General features: G+C 40.7%; 1 protein-coding gene across 6 annotated transcripts in view; it reads right to left on the reverse strand.

Moving 5' to 3' along the window:
* Positions 1–13,453, reverse strand: part of eya4 (EYA transcriptional coactivator and phosphatase 4) — a 132,683-nt gene that overhangs the window by 11,662 nt on the left and 107,568 nt on the right. For all 6 annotated transcript variants that reach the window (XM_061900654.1, XM_061900658.1, XM_061900655.1 and 3 more), the window contains 5 exons: positions 13,254–13,397; positions 13,092–13,177; positions 7,476–7,650; positions 4,396–4,532; positions 4,207–4,290 (listed from right to left, as the gene is read on the reverse strand). In XM_061900654.1, coding sequence (XP_061756638.1) covers positions 4,207–4,290; positions 4,396–4,532; positions 7,476–7,650; positions 13,092–13,177; positions 13,254–13,397 — 626 coding nt within the window. The remainder of the gene's footprint in view (positions 1–4,206; positions 4,291–4,395; positions 4,533–7,475; positions 7,651–13,091; positions 13,178–13,253; positions 13,398–13,453) is intronic.

A 13,453-nucleotide genomic window follows, 5' to 3' on the forward strand; every position in this document is an offset into this window, starting at 1 on the left:
GTATATATATATATATATATATATATGTATATATATATATATATCATATATATATATATATATATATATGTGTGTGTGTGTGTGTGTGTGTATGTGCGCGTGCGTGCGTGAAATAGAGAGAATTAGGATCTTCTGTATTTATCCTCATAAAATGCCAAACAATATTCTGAGCCAATTCATCGCTGTGGTCAGTGTGAGAGAGGCTACTCAGGGTCCTGCGGTTGCTATGCCAACAGTGTAAACACTATTTTGGGAGAGGTGTGAACAGATACAGCTGCCACTATATCTCATACGGTGGGTGGGGGGACATAACGCTTTTATTTTAAGGCAAATATATCCATGCGGTTTCGTGCAAATTGTTGGCCAGCGCTCAGCGGGACACGATAAGTTAACTTTTATCATGAGGATGTTGTAGTGATGACATCATGTGACGGTTCTGTTTGTTTATAAGTCTGTAGCCAAGACTCAACTTGTCTCATTGTCCTTTTGGTATTCAGCATTGTGTTCTGCGTCCTGATTCACTAGGGCATTGGTACTCAACCTTTTTTCTGTGACATACCCCCTGTGAACATGTTTTTAATTTGAGTACCCCCTAATCAGAGCAAAGCATTTTTGGTTGAAAAAAAGAGATAAAGAAGTAAATACAGCACTATGTCATCAGTTTCTGATTTATTAAAATGTATATTAGTGCAAAAATATTTCTCATTGGTAGTGGTATTTCTTGAACTATTTGGAAAAAAAGATATAAAAATAACTAAAAACTTGTTGAAAAATAAACAAGTGATTCATTTATAAATAAATATTTCTACACATAGAAGTAATCATCAACTTAAAGTGCCCTCTTTGGGGATTGTAATAGAGATCCATCTGGATTCATGAACTTAATTCTAAACATTTCTTCACAAAAAAAGAAATCATTAACATCAATATTTATGAAACATGTCCACAAAAAATCTAGTTGTCAACACTGAATATTGCTTTGTTGTATTTTTTTCACAGTTTATGAACTTACAGATTTTGTTGAAGTATTATTCAATACATTCAAAGACATGCACCTGGGGATAGGTTGATTGGCAACACTAAATTGGCCCTAGTGTGTGAATGTGAGTGTGAATGTTGTCTGTCTATCTGTGTTGGCCCTGCGATGAGGTGGCGACTTGTCCAGGGTGTACCCTGCCTTCCGCCCGATTGTAGCTGAGATAGGCGCCAGCGCCCCCCGCGACCCCGAAAGGGAATAAGCGGTAGAAAATGGATGGATGGATGGATTATTCAATAAATATATTTATAAAGGATTTTTGAATTGTTGCTATTTTTAGAATATTTAAAAAAAATCTCATGTACCCCTTGGCATACCTTCAAGTACCCCCAGGGGTACACGTACCCCCATTTGAGAACCACTGCACTAAGGGACTGTAGAGAATTGTTACTCAATCTTCTTAATGCCATGTGTCCTGTATAGTACAGACTACATTCAACTTGCCTAATTTTTAAAAGTGTTTAATGCGAATAGTTTGACTCTTTATTGTTGTGTGTTTGCCGTCAGTCTCAAAGGGACGGCATGGCGTAGTGGGTAGAGCGGCCGTGCCAGAAAACCGAGGGTTGCATGTTTGCTCCCCGCCTCTTGACATCCAAATCGCTGCCGTTGTGTCCTTGGGCAGGACAATTCACCCTTGCCCCCGGTGCCGCTCAAACTGGTGAATGAATGATGAATGAATGATAGGTGGCGGTCGGAGGGGCCGTAGGCGCAAACTGGCAGCCTTGCTTCCGTCAGTCCAACCCAGGGCAGCTGTGGCTACGAATGTAGCTTACCACCACCAGGTGTGAATGAATGATGGGTTCCCACTTCTTTGTGAGCGCTTTGAGTATCTAATAATAGAAAAGCGCGATATAAAATCTAATCCATTATTATTATTACTAAAATGGTGACAAAACGCTCTGCATCGACAAAGGCAAATTTAAAGCCATCATTGAGGAAGGGGGATATAATCCTGAACCAGTCTTTAATGAGAATAAGACGGGCTTATTTTGGAAACAAACACCTTAATAAAAAAGCGCAGGATTTGAGGCTCAAAAAGGTCATGTGACTTTGGTTATGTGGGGCCTTTATGATAAAACCTGTGCTTACTTATGGGTAAAAAAAATCCTACAGCCATAAAAAACAGGTTTTGATCTTTGGTTTCATTCTTTAATACAGTAGTGTACTGTACTTATTTTTTTAAATCCACGAAAGTTTTAACTTTGAGAGTTTTTAGATGAGAGATGTGAGAAAATTGTAATAATGCCCATCTGAGAAAATTTTATAAAATGGGTGGTTAGGGGTTTACAGCCTTACAACATAAATACGAATTGAAAAACATATACTGTACAGTGTTGTAAACGAAAAAAACATAATAAATTAAAAAAACAACCTGTAAAGAAAAACATTCACATTAAATGGAAAAAAAACAAAAACATAAAAAAACAGGGGAAAAAATAAATCTACTTCTACTACACGGATTTCACTTCAAGCGGGTAATTTTTGGACGATAACCCCAGCGTTAAAGGCGGGAACACTTTATCTGCACTGCAACCACATAATTTCCCTGAATAAAGCCTATACCAGTGGTGTCAAACTCATCTTAGCTCGGGGGCCACATAGAGGAACATATATTCCCAAGTGGGCCGAACTGGTAAACTCATGGCATCCATTTTCTACCGTTGTCCCTATTTTTTGGGGTCGCGCAAGATAACTTAAAAATAAAGACAACTTCAGCTTGTTTTCTTTGGCCAGAAATAGAACAAGCACAAATCACAAATAATCCCCTTGACAAAACACTACGAGTTTGTTTGAAATTTCTGACGGAAAAAAAATGGTGGAGCTTTAAAAACACAACAAAGAACACGTCTCAGTGTATTTACAAAGCCATGATTGAACCTCAAGTCACAGCCTATCTGGGATTGGCCGTAAAAGACGATAAATAGATGGAAACTTTTCTAGGTATCAAAAACCTCAGTTGTCGTGTCCACGTATTAATTCTGTGCTAACTCAACAAACCACAAGAAACGGAGGTAGAACAAGAGGGTTGAGTTTCATTCTGTGTTGACTTTTCTCATTTTGGACAGAGATATTCTGGGCCAATGAGGTTGCCAAATAATGTGTTTAAAACCTGCCGTTTTACGTTTGGTTTGGGTCGAGGGAGAAGAGCCGCAGCAACACTTACTTTGTACCTTTTGATTGGCCCTGGTATGAACCGTGTGCTTGCCTGACAGAATTTCCATTGTGACATCCAGTGGACACATATACAACAGCAGTTTCTTTCATTCAAAAAAATCGGCGTATTTTTAAACTTATCTCGAGGGCCGCGAGCCAGACAAAACTCATCTGTGGGCCTCATTCGGCCCGCGGGCCATATGTGTGACACCCCAAGCCTATACTATTCTGTCTGGTCAAAGCTTCGATTTGCTGGAAAATGCCGAGTGCATTGCCATGTGAGACAGTGCCCTCTGCTGGACTCATATGCCGTATTTCCTTGAATTGCCGCAGGGCATATAGTATGCGCCTGCCTTGAATTACTGCCGGGTCAAACTCGTGTCGTCACGAGTGACACTTCCCTTGTCATCATTTTCAAAATGGAGGAGGCTGATTTCAATACCGGTAATATGAAATTGCATAAAGGGAAGAAGATTAAGAGCTATTCAGTAAGATTTAAGGTCCAAGCTTACATCACACTCAAATTTTTACTGCATACCTTTGGTAAGTGCCGGAGTGAGAAGAAGTTTTAAAATAATTAGCGCATGCTTACTTTTACCGCATGCCATTGGTAAGCGCAGGAGTAAGAATAGGTTTTAAATTAATAAGCGCCCCAGCTACAATTCAAGGAAATACGGGATTCATTTTTAAACTACTTTTTATCCAGGTTACCATAAAAAAAAAATCTAATTATTGATGATTTAGAGCAGAGAAAACAAATCATGTGACCAAGCGAAGATCTACTGGATATTTTGCATGAATTGCATTTTTTTCAAAGGTAAGAGCTGGCATTTTCATGTAGTGCAGCAAAACCCCTAAAACGTCTTAGAAGCTAGTCTTGTTTGTATTGCTTGTTGTTTTTGACGTGATGACAAAGTATGAGGTGGCGACTCCAGCACCCCCCGCGACCCCAAAAGGGACAAGCGGTAGAAAATGGATGGATGGAAGAACAAAGTATGATTAACATAATGACTCACCTTGCCATATTTCTGTGCATAAGAGCCTGTGAGCAAAGAATGGAAGACAATGATGGTCTCATCCAGATCCCACACAAAAACCCTCTGCAAAGACATAAAAGACATCAGTGGTCCTCTCCATAAAAGGAAATGGCGACCATATAAAGCACTGCTAAGTGCTTTTACTCGGTTTTATTCATGGCGTGTTACCTCCAGGTCACTATCGGGGGGAGGGGAGGGGTTGTTCTTGCGACTCCGGCCTCGCGATTTGGACCCGCCACTCCGGCAGGCTCGGTCGTCGAGGTCCTTGATGGGCGTGGAGGGCCTCTGCACCGCAGTGAAGTCCCCTAAAGTAGGAAACAAGTGAGTTGAGTGGGGACCCATCCATTTTCTACCGCTTGTCCCGTTCGGGATCGCGGTGAGTCACTGGAGCCTATCTCAGATGCATTCGGGTGGAAGGCGGGGTACACCCTGGAAAAGTCGCCACCTCATCACAGGGCCAACACAGATAGACAGACAACATTCACACACTAAGGACCATTTAGTGTTGCCAATCAACCTATCCCCAGGTGCATGTCTTTGGAGGTGGCAGGGATATTCATCTAAATTGTTTTGGGGCCCACAATTCCAGAAAGCTAAGGACCGGGGACTTCTCCTTTCACTATTAGTCATATTTTGTATATCCTGGAGAACCAGTCTGTGTCCTCCTCTGTAGACATTTATTTTACACGACTGCCCTGCTGTTTTTAAGCACTCGTGGTTTTAAGAATCGGCTGTAAAAATGTGAGTCCCTCAAAACTTTTTTGAACTGAACTCACAACCCACCAGTTGAACGACCCAAAAGATAAATATGCTACAACAACATCCATCCATCCATCCATCCATCTTCTTCCACTTATCCGAGGTCGGGTCGCGGGGGAAGCAGCCTGAGCAGGGAAGCCCAGACTTCCCTCTCCCCAGCCACTTCGTCCAGCTCTTCCCGGGGGATCCCGAACCGTTCCCAGGCCAGCCGGGAGACATAGTCTTCCCAACGTGTCCTGGGTCTTCCCCGTGGCCTCCTACCGGTTAGACGTGCCCTAAACACCTCCCTAGGGAGGCGTTCGGGTGGCATCCTGACCAGATGCCCGAACCACCTCATCTGGCTCCTCTCGATGTGAAGGAGCAGCAGCTTTACTTTGATCTCCTCGCGGATGGCAGAGCTTCTCACCCTATCTCTAAGGGAGAGCCCCGCCACCCGCCGGAGGAAACCCATCGCTCATGACCATAGGTGACAATGGGAACGTAGATCGACCGGTAAATTGAAAGCTTTGCCTTCCGGCTCAGCTCCTTCTTCACCACAATGGATCGGTACAACGTCCGCATTACTGAAGACGCCGCACCGATCCGCCTGTCGATCTCACGATTCACTCTTCCCCCACTCGTGCACAAGACTCCTAGGTACTTGAACTCCTCCGCTTGGGGCAGGGTCTCCTCCCCAACTCGCGGATGGCACTCCACCCTATTCCGGGCGAGAACCATGGACTCGGACTTGGAGGTGCTGATTGTCAACAACAACACCTTTTTGAAAAAAAAAACGATGTTTGCTCGCAAGGTTAAAAATTTTAATGCAAGGGTCTGCCAATGTGTTTACAGTGGTCCAAGTTCCTTGATACAACAGGAGCAATGTAGCAAAAATGTTTATCTCTCAGGTTTTGAACTGAACTCCAGGGCCAGTATGGTGTTAATCTCTGGCCGAGTATCCTAATGATGCATTGTCTAATCATGTACTTCTTGCACATGGGCTAATTAATGCTATATGCTTCCCGTGACTAACTGGATCCAGACCTCATATTGTTATGTCTCAATCCGAATTAGGGGTTGGGGGTGGGGCGGTTCAGACACAAAGAAGACAGCGAGTTCAGGAAAAGAGACTCCATGTCCGAGGGAAGACATGAGAGCGAGTGAGAGTGCAAAGATAAGCACTTATAATCACTGTTCCGCAACTACAGCCAAGATAAACTACAGATAAGTTGGGGGGAAAAAGCAAGTCTGCACTTGTACTGGATGGACAAAAGGCGGGCACAGCAAAGACAGGGACTTAACAATGATGTTAGACATGACAGGCCAAAGAATTACTACCATATATCTATTGATATTCTCATTCATCTATATCTTTGCAATCTCAGGGCACTCAATCAATCACAAGTGGACTGTTTGGTTTGTCTTAGAAGGCGTTTCACCTCTCATCCAAGTAGGTTTCATCAGTTCAAGCTCGTAGACTTTGCTTGATCAGATCTAGTCGACAAATTGGAAGTTGCTGGCAGTCTTCAAAGTACCCCAAAGCTGCCACAAATGATTGGAGGATGCAGGAAAAACTGCTGATTACATCGGAATGTCTACCCCGCAGGTTTTGAGGACCAGTCATAGACAATTTAGAGTGAAAAGCAAATTTTATTTTCATTTGCATACAAAATCATTCTAACTTGGATTGTTTCCCTGGCTTCGAGACTCTCCCGAAGAACAGCGCAGTGAAGACACAACAAACTCCCTTCTTGTCTCTCATGGACACACACCTGTTGTTGTTGACTTTGGACGAGACGGCACAATACATCAAGGCTGCAGAACAGAGACACACTACGGGCTTACGTATACACACACACACACACACATCCACAAAAAAATATATACGCCCCCCCCAACCCAACGCCCTTGACGCAAATCCCGTAGGGGTGATGAATGGATGGTCAGCGCCTGAGAGCTGCGGCCTACCACCATGACCTTGAACTACCTTCCCTCTGTTGCTAGATATCTCGAGATGTATGTTGTAATATGTATATGTGCTTTGCTATGGAGGTTTTTTTCCCACTCCGAACTAGGCCCCCTTAGGAGCCCAGTCTGTATTGTATTTTTTTTACTCATCCTTCCCCAGCGTTTACCTTATTCCCATCTTTTACGGGGTGCCTTATGGCGACCCATCAGCGTTTTTGTTCTGTAACCCTGTACACTGTTTGTTTGTCTAATCTTGAACAAGTTCGTGATGAAAACAAAGTTTCGTTGTACTTGTGCAATGACAATAAAGAACTATCCCCTATCTTATCCTATCTAGTCTGAGGAGAGACCAAACGTCTTCTAAGACAAACCACACAGTCCAGTTGCGATCGAATGAATGCCCTGAGATATTACTACTATAGTAATATTACTACTATAGTAGTAATATTACTATAGTAGTAACATTAATACTATAGTAATATTACTATAGTAATAAAATTACTACTATAGTAGGAAATGAGCGCACAGAACCACCAACTAACCTGGATGGAGTTCTGCAGCCTGGCCTGTCATAGCAGGGGCGGAGTCTTGAAGCTGGTAGGCTGCGGTCGAGATGGTCCCGTCCACACTGCCGGAGGTCATGTACGTCCCGTATGTGGAGGCGGAATAATACTGGGCGTACTGGTTTTGGCCAAAGGTTGTGTATGAGGGATACTCCTGTTAAGAGAGAAGGAGAGGGGGGGGGGTGATTTACTAAGACTGCATGTGCAATGAAAACGTGGCGCAGACCACCTTATTTAAGTGAGGATTTTGCGTGTACTATACAGGACATCACCACAGAGAGACCCATTTACTGCACGTTTATGTTTTCAAACATGCAAGAGAGAGACGTTTACCACTTTTTATGGGCATTTTACAAGCAGCTGTGATGTGCATCGACATTTTACAGCTGAAAGTGCGTGGAAGGGAGGCTGCACATTTTTCTGCTCAAAAGGCAAAAATACCTTTTTTTCATATAAGAAATATTTTAATAATAAATATACGTGGAAAAAAACAAACTTTATTAAATAAATACTAAAGGACGCCAAAACGAATCAATTTAATTTGTTTTTATCAGCGCCTCGAAGCCCACTTAAGAACTTTCAGTTTTGGTTGCACCTACATTTCTCAAGAAAACCGGCGCATATAGTGTCAGACTGACATGATAATACAACGATGATTCAGTGTGACTGATCCTTCCAGAGTAGGAACTTACATATTTTACTCATCTTTATGTTTGTGGTTTGCAGTCATTGCATTGTTTTTTCTTCTTACAGTACTTTTGAGTTTGTTGCGCTGCGTGGCTGGTTGTGTCAGTGTGGAACTGCCTACTATCAAGCTGGTGGCTATTTATTGCTACCAGGCAAGTTTCCAATAGCTAACATTAGCATTATCATTTTGATTTGCGCATCAACAATTACTTACTAGTCCAGAAAGGAACAGAACCTAGGAAGCATCGGCTCCCTTCTTTGGTCTTCTCAGACAAAACTTTTAGTTTTTTTGTTTTTTTTTGCAGCTTCTGCCATGATAGCAGTAATTGCACATAAGCATTAGCATCGACTTCTGTCTTTGTAACGAATGGGATAGGGTGAAGTGACGTACGCTGTAAAACAAGTCAGCACATTTGTAGTTTTTTGTGTGTTCCTGGCACCCACCTTAAATGTGCTAAGTATCAGGGAAGCCATACAGACCCCTCAGGCCATGACAGAGGTGTCATTCAACTTGTTGTAAGTCTGTATCATCCCAAAAGTAATACAAATATTTTACGAAGGTTGAAACGTTACTTGGCGCTGCTTTAAGTCCTCTAGCAACTATAAAATTAGAAATTTATGTTTCTGAACAGACGATATATCTAATATTTTTTTTTATGACCATCCAAAATGCTGACACACAAATAACGGGAGTGTTGTCTGTCCACCGCTGTCTGTTCAATTGTGGAACTGTCAGTTTGCACGTCCTTCTGACACGTGCTGAATAAAACGCAAATTAGTGCTTGCAAAGTGGTGGTGAGAGTTGATAAATCATGTTGCGTGTGTTAAAATATTATAATTGCATCTCCTCCTCCCAGTATTGTGGGCATATTTATGGTCAGCGTATATTTTGCATATTAATGAAGACATATTTTGAATATTAATGAGAGAGACGCAAAATGGATTGCACGCCTTATTCTGCTCAGTTAACAGATGCAATCCACTTTGCACGCATTTGGTAGATCACATGTGATATCAAGTTTGCACGTATTTTAGTAAATCGGGCTCTAAGTCAAGAGTCCTTAGCTACATTTGTCAAAAAGCCAGAATTTATTTTAGCAGAACAGGCAAATATAGTTAAGAAATAACCTAAATATAATTGGGGATTGATACTAAATTTTGTCCGTATAACCGGGTATCGATTTACCTAAAATCAAGTGGGGCCAAATATCGATACCTTTGTTACACATGACGTCACGTTCCGGCTCAAACACTTGGCCAGCCAACAAGCACTTAAAAAGCACTCAGAGCGACCTAAGTCTGACTTCCTCTAAATAATGTTGCAATTTTCCATGTCAACAAAGCCAGTAAAACACTTAAACGTACAGAAAGACTTCATTTTTCAAAATGCACAAGCTTGATGCTAATTTATGGATTTGCCATAGACATGCTACCGATTTTAAGCATTAGCGATTTTACATGGCGCTTTCAACACCTCCAAATTGGTAAATGAAAACTAAGATGCACGTTACAACAAACAGCTTGTGTGTAATAAATACAATACTTACAGTTTAAACATTTTGTAATGTGCAACACAAGAGTAGTTTAAAGGTAAAGACTATTCCTTGACTAGGCAGTCTACTCTAACACTTGTAAATGAGCCTGAAATGTAATACATGAAGATAACTGGAAAGCAGAGTTATCCTTATCATCTCACTGTTAAATGTTAAATAAAAAAATATTATTAAACAAGTTAACATTTATTTACACATGAACACACAAAATGATCAAAAACTGATACTATTGAGTATATTGATTCCCTGGTACCATGAATTGTTACCGTATCCATTCCAATGTGAAATCGCCCATCCCTAATTAAAATACATATAATATTACAATAATAATAAGTTGTTTGGCAACATTAAATTGTCCCTAGTGTGTGAATGTGAGTGTGAATGTTGTCTGTCTATCTGTGTTGGCCCTGCGATGAGGGGGCGACTTGTCCAGAGTGTACCCGCCTTCCGCCCGAATGCAGCTAAGATAAGCTCCAGCAACCCCAAAAGGGACAAGCGGTAGAAAATGGATGGATGGATTACAATAATAGTGCTACATGTTACCATTCACCATGACTGGGATTTGAACCCTGGCCCTCTTGTTCAGAGAGTGAGCATCGTTACTCATCCAGCTATCCACAATCCAAGTGTACTCTGAGTGGACATTTGGTTAAATTATTCTGTGGTGTCCACAGAGGACACTGGTTCTCAGGATGATATGTGCCAGGCAGCAGGGTGCAGCGGCCCTTTCTCCCAAAGTCAGCTGAGATAGGCTCCATCTTACCGTAGCCCTTATGAGGACAAGCGCTATAGAAATGTCGGATGTTTTCTGGATGGACTCCAACTGTCTTCCCTCGCTTCCTCCAAAACTGTTCGAATTAAATTTGGCTGGCTTTTACAGTCCCAGCGAAGAGAGCGAGGTCGCTTTTATGAGTCGGCCACATAGATCTCTAAACGAGAGCATGCCACATTAAAGTCCCAATTCGAAGGGTTTTTACAAGCAAAATACAATGCATCAAACAGACACGGGCAAAATACCCTCTCTCGCAAAGTTCCAGTGTAATTAGATTTCTGTGTCTGTAAAATCATTTTTTTCTTTGTCTTAACTGCTATTGCAGAGAGAAAAAACAAAGCTTTAGCTCGGTCAGTGACGTGCATTGGAGCGCGCGTATTAACATCTGCTCCCCACGCTGACGACTGCCAAGAAAAGTTCCATGGGAAAGTTCATATTTAGGCTCAAGATACCTTTTCAAAGTTGAAGCAGCAGTGGGGAGAGTAAAATCGAAGAATTTGGGGGGCGGCTCAACAGGTCCTCAAAAACTCAATTATGCGTGATGTCCACAAGCCCACAGTGCAAAACATATCTACATTTTTCTGTGGAATTGTTAACAATGTTCTAATGTGAACTGTTTGACCCTGGAACTGATAATTTTTATTCCCTAGTTGTTCTTTTTTTAATTGGAAATCAGCATCCTGGAAAAGCATACATATTATTGCTTGAGTCCAAAGTGTGGCTTGAGGGGACATTTTAGACCGCACCACTTTTTCAGTTGCCCAGCATATTGAGAACATTTTAATGAATTTATTGATAATGATCTATACCAGGAGTCCCCAAACTTTTTGACTCGGGGGCCGCATTGGGTTAAAAAAAATTTGTCCGGGGGCCGGGCTGTGTATGTACAGTATATATATATATATATATATATATATATATATATATATATATATACACATATATATATATATATATATATATATATATATATATATATATATATACATACACATATATGTACATATATATGTATATATATATATACACATATATATGTATATATATGTACATATATATGTATGTGTATATATATATATATATATATATATATATACATACATACATATACATACACACACACACACCGTATTTTTCGGAGTATAAGTCGCTCTGGAGTAAAAGTCGCACCTGCCGAAAATGCATAATAAAGAAGGGAAAACATATACAAGTTGCACTGGAGTATAAGTCACATTTTTGGGGGACATTTATTTGATAAAACCCAACACCAAAAATAGACATTTGAAAGGCAATTTAAAATAAATAAAGAATAGTGAACAACAGGCTGAATAAGTGTATGTTATATGACACATAAATGACCAACTGAGAAGGTGCCTGGTATGTTAACATAACATATTATGGTAAGAGTCATTCAAATAACTATAACATATAGAACATGCTATACGTTTACCAAACAATCTGTCACTCCTAATCGCTAAATCCCATGAAATCTTATATTATATATATATATATATATATATATATATATATATATATATATACATAGCGTGATGATGTCACGTTATCTTTGAGAAAATGCACTCTTAGACAATATAATTTGCTTGAGCATCTAGGAGACACCGAACGTAACAAACAGTGGAAAATGGATTAGAAAGGACAGATTTGAAAAATAATAACTAAAAATAAAAAATAAAAATATACATATATTTTTTAACCCGCTGTATATTAGATGCCGGCGGGCCTAATCTGGCCCGCTGGCCGTAGTTTGGGGACCATTGATCTATAATATTAGATACCGCCCTAATTTGCTTTGTCACCTGCCACACAAAATGTGAATGTTTTGTTCAGCAAGCTTAGTACCAGGGTGTCCAAAGTGCAGCTTGGGGCCATCTTGTTTTTAATAGGCCCCTGACACATTCTAAAAGGCAAATAAAACACATCTTGGATAAGAAAATTACACACAAAAAAGAAAAGAAATACAACTAGTCCCAATTCTCTCACAAAACGTGCCCTCCAAAAACAAAAATGTCTGACGACCTGTGCGTCTTACTCTATATGGTCTTTGATGGTTTCCATCATGATGGAATGTTTTTGAGTGTGCTAAAATCCATAAAAATTGTTATGGATAGTTTGCTGTTGTGAGTTTGTGCAGCCCTTTGAGACACTTGTGATTAATGGGTATGTAAATGAAATTTGACTGATTGATTGAATAATAATAATAACAATAATAATAACGAATTAAATCAAATTCTCAAGGGGGTTAGATTAGGTATAGTAATTTGCTTTGTTACTTGTAACACAAAGCTAAATTGTGAATGTTTTGTTCAGATAGTTTAGCATATATACTGTACATGATATTGCTTTTTGTATTTGTAATGTCGAACATGTATCAAAGTGGCATTCTTCAATGTTTCTGTAAGCGACCCTCGCTGGAAAAGGTTTGGACACCAGTGGCTAAGCATATTGCAGTGAACATTTGTGTTTTGCAACACGTGGTTATTTTTCTCCAAAATGTGCACTTTCACTTTTAAAATAGCCCTATGAGCATTTTCTTAAATACATTTTGCAGTCTATAATGCGTACCTGCTGAGCTGCAGTGTAGTTGGCTGGACTGGACACAGAGTTGTTGGTGGCGTAAAGGCCTCCTGAGGAGGGGGTGAAACTTGAACCTAGAAGGGGAACAAAAAAAAAGACATTGAAAAGCCTTGTCCGACCGTTTTTTTTTTTAACATTTGAGATCCAGACCTGGCATCTGGTAGGGGGAATAGGCCGTCTGTCCCGGCTGAGGTGTGGTGAAGCCGGGACTGTAACTCAGACCTGTCTGGAGAGGAGACTGACTCTGGGCCAGGCCGCTTTCTGTCTTAATGCCTGGCAGCATGACGCCCAGGTCTGTGGTTGAAGATAGTACCAAACATTTGAACTATGTCACTCGTTAATGCTGCTGT

Source organism: Nerophis ophidion, linkage group LG05 (assembly GCF_033978795.1).
Source record: "Nerophis ophidion isolate RoL-2023_Sa linkage group LG05, RoL_Noph_v1.0, whole genome shotgun sequence".
Classification (NCBI taxonomy): Eukaryota; Metazoa; Chordata; class Actinopteri; order Syngnathiformes; family Syngnathidae; genus Nerophis; species Nerophis ophidion.